The sequence below is a fragment of the Bos taurus genome, chromosome 24 (genome assembly GCF_002263795.3).
Source record: "Bos taurus isolate L1 Dominette 01449 registration number 42190680 breed Hereford chromosome 24, ARS-UCD2.0, whole genome shotgun sequence".
Lineage (NCBI taxonomy): Eukaryota > Metazoa > Chordata > Mammalia > Artiodactyla > Bovidae > Bos > Bos taurus.
Window position 1 is genome coordinate 41,634,185 of NC_037351.1, and position 6,000 is coordinate 41,640,184.

The 6,000-nt window shown below is 47.8% G+C and overlaps 1 protein-coding gene across 3 annotated transcripts in view; it reads left to right on the forward strand.

Annotated features, from left to right (window-relative positions):
- Positions 1–5,780, forward strand: part of RALBP1 (ralA binding protein 1) — a 40,292-nt gene extending 34,512 nt beyond the window's left edge. For all 3 annotated transcript variants that reach the window (XM_059881050.1, XM_002697745.7, XM_005224303.5), the window contains 3 exons: positions 3,458–3,579; positions 3,814–3,937; positions 4,354–5,780. In XM_059881050.1, coding sequence (XP_059737033.1) covers positions 3,458–3,579; positions 3,814–3,937; positions 4,354–4,560 — 453 coding nt within the window. In that variant the 3' untranslated portion in view covers positions 4,561–5,780. The remainder of the gene's footprint in view (positions 1–3,457; positions 3,580–3,813; positions 3,938–4,353) is intronic.
- The last annotated feature ends 220 nt before the right edge of the window (positions 5,781–6,000 follow it).

The following is a 6,000-nucleotide window of genomic DNA, read 5'->3' on the forward strand; positions in this document are numbered from 1 at the left end:
ACTCTCTCGTGGCATAATCCACCATTGAGTACAGCGTCGTCATCAGCCTTACCTCTCTAGACAGTCCTTCAACACAAGTGCAGCTGTATTTTTTTTTACCAGTACCTCCCTATTTTACTCACTCTCCAAGGCCTGGTAACCACTGTTGTACTCTCTGCTTCTATGAGTTCAACTTTTTGATTCCACAAATAAGCAGTGAAATCATATGGTATTTGTCTTTTTCTGTCTGGCTTGTTTCACTTATCATGTCCTCCAGGTTCATCTGTGCTATTAAATGCCAGGATTTCCTTCTTACGTCAGAATATATTTGTTACATATATATGTATGTTTATGTTGTCTATGTTGTATATTTATGTGGGCATGTGTATACTTATGTTTTATGAATATGTGCATGTCACATTGTTATATCCATTCATCCATCAGCCATTGGGCTGTTTTCATATATTGACTGATGTGAATAATGCTGCAGTGAACATCTCTCTTTAGTGTTCTGTTTACATTTATACAATCAGAAGCTGGATTGCTAGAACTGTGATAGCTCTGCTTTGTAGTTTTGAGGAACCTCCATGTTGTCTTCCACAGTTGCTGTACCAATTTATATTCCCACTAACAATGCACAAGGGTTCCTTTTCTCCACATCCTCACCAACACTTGTTACCTCTTGTGTTTTTGATAAAAGCCATTCTGACAGGTATGAGGTGATAGCTCATTGTGGTTTTCATTTGCGTTTCCCTGATGATGAGTGACAGTGATCTGTTGGCCATTTCAATGTCTTCTTTTGAGAAATGTCAATTTAAGTCCTTTGCCCATTTTTTAATTGGGTTGTTTTCTTGCTATAGAGTTGTTCGACTTCTTCCTATATATACTAACCCCTCATCTGATGTAAGGTTTGCAGTATTTTCTGTCATTCCGTAGTCTGTCTCTTCACTCCACTTTCTTTGCTGTGTGGAAACTTTTTAGTTTGATGCAATCCCATTTGTCTGTTGTATATTTGTGCTTTTCAGGTCATATCTAAAAAAATTCTTGCTCAGACCAATGTTAAGAAACTCTCTCTGTGTTTTCTTCTAATAATTTTATGATTTCAGGTCTTATATTTAAGTCTCTAGTCCATTTTGAGGTGATTGATGTGTGTGTAGTGAGAGAAGGTAAGGGTTCAGTTTCACTTTTTTGCCTGTGGAAAACCAGTTTCTCAACACCATTTATTAGAGAGACTGTTCTTTCTCCATTGTTTATTAGCGTCCTTGTCAAAGATCAGTTGCCCGTGAGTGTGTGGATTTATTTCTGGACTCTGTTCTGCTCCATTGGTCTATGTGTATGTTTTTATGCCAGTACTGGACTGTTTGGTTGTGGGGTGATGCCTCTAACTTTGTTCTTTTGTTTAAGATTGCTTTGGCTTAAAAAAAATGTTTGCTGTGGTTCTTACAGTCTTTTGTGGTTCTGAATGAATTTTAGGATTATTTTTTCTGTTTCTGGGGGAAACCTCAAAACCCCATTGGAATTTTGATAGAGATTCCAGTGAATGTGTAGATCACTTTGGTAGTATGGAAATTTTAACAATATTATTCCTTCTAATCTATGAACATGAGGTACCTTTCATTTTATCTTTAGTGTCTTCAATTTCTTTCATCAGTATTTTATTGTTTTCAGTATATAGATGTTTCACCTCTTTGTTTAATGGATTTGTTTTCTTAATTTCTTTTTTGGATAGTGGTTAGTGTGTAGAAATGCAACTGATTTTTGTATGTTGATTTTGTATCCTGCAACTTTCCTAAATTTATTACTTCTAACAGTTATTTGATGGACTCTGTGTTTTCTGTGTATAAGATCATGTTGTCTGTAAACAGACAATTTTACTTCTTTACAATTTGGACACCTTTGTTCCTGCTCAGTTACTCTGGCTGGTACTTCAGTACTGCATAACCAGAAGTGGTGAGACTGGCCTCTTGTCCTCTCTCTGATCTCAGAAGAAATACTTTGAGCCTTTCACTGGGGTACCATGTTATCTGTAGTAGGCCTGTCATATCAGCTATATCATGGCAACGTATTCCTTCTATACTCACTTTGTTTCTATTGTGAAAGGATGTTGAACTTTTTCAAGTGCTTCTTTGAATCTTTTGAGATACGATTTTTATCCTTCATTTTGTTAGTGTGCTGTATCACAGTCACTGATTTGTGTTGAACCATCCTTGTATCCCAGAGATAACTGAAGTCCTACAAGTTTCAGTCCTTTTCTGTCACGCCTACCAGGGTCATGCAACTCTCCTCCCCTGAAGAGAGAGTGAGGTCCCAGATGCATCTTTATTTCAGAGTTTTCATCCTGGTGTTTCTTGGAACATTAGCTTTCATAAAAAGGATAAGCATCTGTGTTTAGAAACGCTGGGGACTGTGAGGAGCACAGCTCCAAGAGAGGTTTCTTATACACACTGGAGACTTCTGTGGGTTTCTTATGCACACGGGAGACTTTGGGCCATTGACTTTAAAGTGAACTTGACTGCAGCACCTTTCACGTTTGATCACAGGTTCTTGTCCTCCTGCCACCTGTTAGTTTGGAAAGAAATGTAGGCCTTGGCTGCTTCCAGCTCATTTCTATAGCTTTCCATCTCTGTTCTCTCCTAAGTTTTGTCTGCTGTGGATCTTTTCTCTGGGTTGGAGGGGCTAGCTAGATCCTGGACAGATGTCAGTTTTAGAAATGCATATTCTGTTAAATGCATATTTACTGTTTAAATATTATCCCTGGGGACATGGGTTGAGGAGGACAGTAGCTTGTGTTGAGAAGGAAAGACTTTTCCATCACCAACTCTGCTTTCAGGTGATACTGACAACAGCTGCACGTCGCTGGGGCCTTTCTTCCCTGGTGACACTGTCGAAGGCCCCTTGTGGCCCTCAGACTCGCTGTGAGAAGGTGTTCAGAAAGGCTGGGGGTAGAAACAGTCCCTAGTACTCTGCTGTGTGCCTGCTGGCTGGCCTCTTGTGGATCCTTTACGTAACAAGGATTCCTAAGTAGCGTTTTATGTCTTGAGGAAAATCTAGTCATTCCTCCCAAACAATTTAGTCTACCTTTGCTCAAAGCTTTTCTTGAAATTAGGTAAACTGGGTATTTTAGGGTTGTGCATTACAAGCTTTTGTGTGTGTTAACGTATGTGTATGAAGTGTTAGTCGCTTAGTCCTGTCCAACTCCCAACTCTTTGTGACTCCACAGACTGTAGCCTGCCAGGCTCCTCTGTCTGTGGGATTTCCCAGGCAAGAATACTGGAGTGGGTTGCCATTTCCTTCTCCAGGGGATCTTCCCCACCCAGGGATGGAACCCGGGTCTCCTGCATTGCAGGCAGATTCTTTACTACCTGAGAAGCCCCAGTGTTGTGTGTATGGGCGTAAACAGTTCAGGGTGACAGAGGAGACCCCAGAAGAGCAACCTTTCCTAGACTTTCAGAGGTGCTCACCAGTGTCACTGCTTTAGGAGAATGAGATCCTGACTGAGCAGGAGGAGCTCCTAGCCATGGAGCAGTTCCTGCGCCGACAGATTGCCTCGGAGAAGGAAGAGATCGAGCGCCTCCGGGCGGAGATCGCCGAGATCCAGAGGTGAGGGCAGGGGTCAGGGCTCCACTTGGACTCTGGGGAGAGCAGGGTGGTCCAAGCCTCAGCCCTTCCTGTGACAGGGCCAGGCAGAGCGCCCCCTTCCATACCTTCTGTTACCTCTGAGGTGGGCCTTATCCTGAGTGGACCCGCTAGAAAGCTGGACAGTCCAGAAGCAGACCACCAGCCTGTCTGTGCGGGTGGGTCACGCGCTCCCTGCCCTGTCCTGTCCCCGCACAGCCGCCAGCAGCACGGCCGCAGCGAGACCGAGGAGTACTCATCAGACAGTGAGAGCGAGAGCGAGGACGAGGACGAGCTGCAGCTCATCCTGCAAGACCTGCAGCGGCAGAACGAGGAGCTGGAGGTGCGCATGCGCGGGGCTGCTGCCCTCGGGAGCGCTGGGGTCCGCATCATGCTCATCGGACTCGCTCCTCTCCTCACATGGGGCCTATGGGCCTGGGCTGCTGTCTCTCCTTCCGGCAGGGGCTCGGACACAACAGAATCCCACCCGGGACCCCCCACTCGGGGTTGCTGGCCCCAGAGCCATTTGGGGGGGCCGGCAGACAGGCCCGGTGCAGCAGCTCGCTCTGCCCCACAGTTTACAGATCGTGTTAGTGCTGAGCAGGAAAACACCCCCGGGAAGGAGGAAGCTCTCCAGGTCCACAGAGGGGGAGGGGGCCCTGCCCAGAGGGAGGCACGCCTGCTGACCGTGGGCAGTGGCTCAGCCTGTTTTCCGGGTCGCAACCCCTAACTGACCGGCCACTGCATCTGTCCCCGCAGATCAAGAACAACCACCTGAACCAGGCCATTCACGAGGAACGCGAGGCCATCATTGAGCTGCGGGTGCAGCTTCGCCTGCTCCAACTGCAGCGCGCGCGCCCCGAACCCCTGGCTGAGCCCGAGCCCGGCGCCCGGGAGCCGCCCCCGCCCACCAAGGAGCAGGCGCGGCCGTCGCCAGGCAGGGAGCGGAAGGAGACGCCCATCTGAGAGCCGGCCGGGGCGCGCGGGCCTCCAGAGACGGCTGGTCGGCACGCCGGTGTCCCAGACGTGTCCCAGACTGTCGGCTTCTTGGAAGAGTCATTTCCTTTGTTAACTTAAATAACTATTTTAACCCTTGAGTGGCTTCTTTTTAAACCAAAAATCGTCTTTCTTTGCTTTTTTATTACGGCAGAATCAGGATTTTTCTCTCGTTAGTGGGGGAGCCACACGGGGCCGCCCCGCCCGCCACGTCCCCAGGATCTCGCTGCCGCCACTCGCCCGTGCCTTCACACCTCCGCGGTGCGGGTCCTGGGGGCCTCCTTCCTGACCGGCTGGCCCCCCCACCCTGCCCTCAGCCCCGCCCGAGTCACCCCGGTGGCCTGGGTCATGGGAGGACCGGGGCGTCCACACAGCATGTTTCTTCGACCTTCCATTAGGACAGAGCGCCGTGGGTGGCTTGCTCGGGCCCGAATGTAAGCGTGTCTTTGCCTGCATAAGCCATATCGATGGGTAGCCACGCGCTCACACAGGATTGGAGTCGGTGTCCACACAGGCTCGGTGAACTGCTGCTGGACGCCCGGTGGGCCAGGCTGAGTACTAGGAATCGGACTTCCTCGGGAGTCAGCCGTGGTCCTGACCCCCCCTCGCCCCGCGACCTTGGTTACCTGAGGCGTCCGGCGCACAGACACCGGGGTCCAGTGCCGCTGGGTCCAAGTAAGTGGCTCCAAGAGGCCCTGGGCTGTGAAGACAAACCCACACGTCCCGGTGGTGGAAACACCCCATGAGGGCGCATCCTCTTCTCCTGGTTAGTATTTATTTCAGCACCTGGTTAATGCGGTTTTTTATTCTCTACCTATTGCACTGTTGTGACTTGTTGGCCATTATTTGATTTTTGTACGAAAAAAAAGCTTTGTTATAGAAATCAGCATACTATTTTTTTAAACCTGGAGAGAAGATATTATGGTGACTGAAAATATGGTCAGGTGTCAAATATAAATGTATAAAAGCCTTCTTACTGTCCTGTCTGTCATGTTACATTTATTTTATATTTGCTGGCAATACTGAAGGTTTCTTTTTCGTTTGTGTAAACTCTAATTTCTATCACGGTGTCATGAATTTTTAAAATCAGTATTTCATTACAGTTGTCTCAGCATTGGTAAACTAATTTTTGCCAGGACCATTATTGATCAAGCAAATAAATTCAACAGCCATTTGAGGGAGAAAAAAAAGTTTCTTGTTTTCTGTACCCGTTCTTTCTTTGAAATACCTGAGTGCACTGAAGCTGGTCTGACGTGCTTCAGTGTCCTTCAAGGTCCGCTTGTGAGCAGGACGTTTTGTGCTAACTCACTTGTGTCCTCTTCCCACCCCGGCTGGTGCTGAGCGGCTGTCTGGACTGGATCTGCAGTGGCTTCTGTGAATGATGCCCGGTCAGCCAGCCCAACTGGGCAG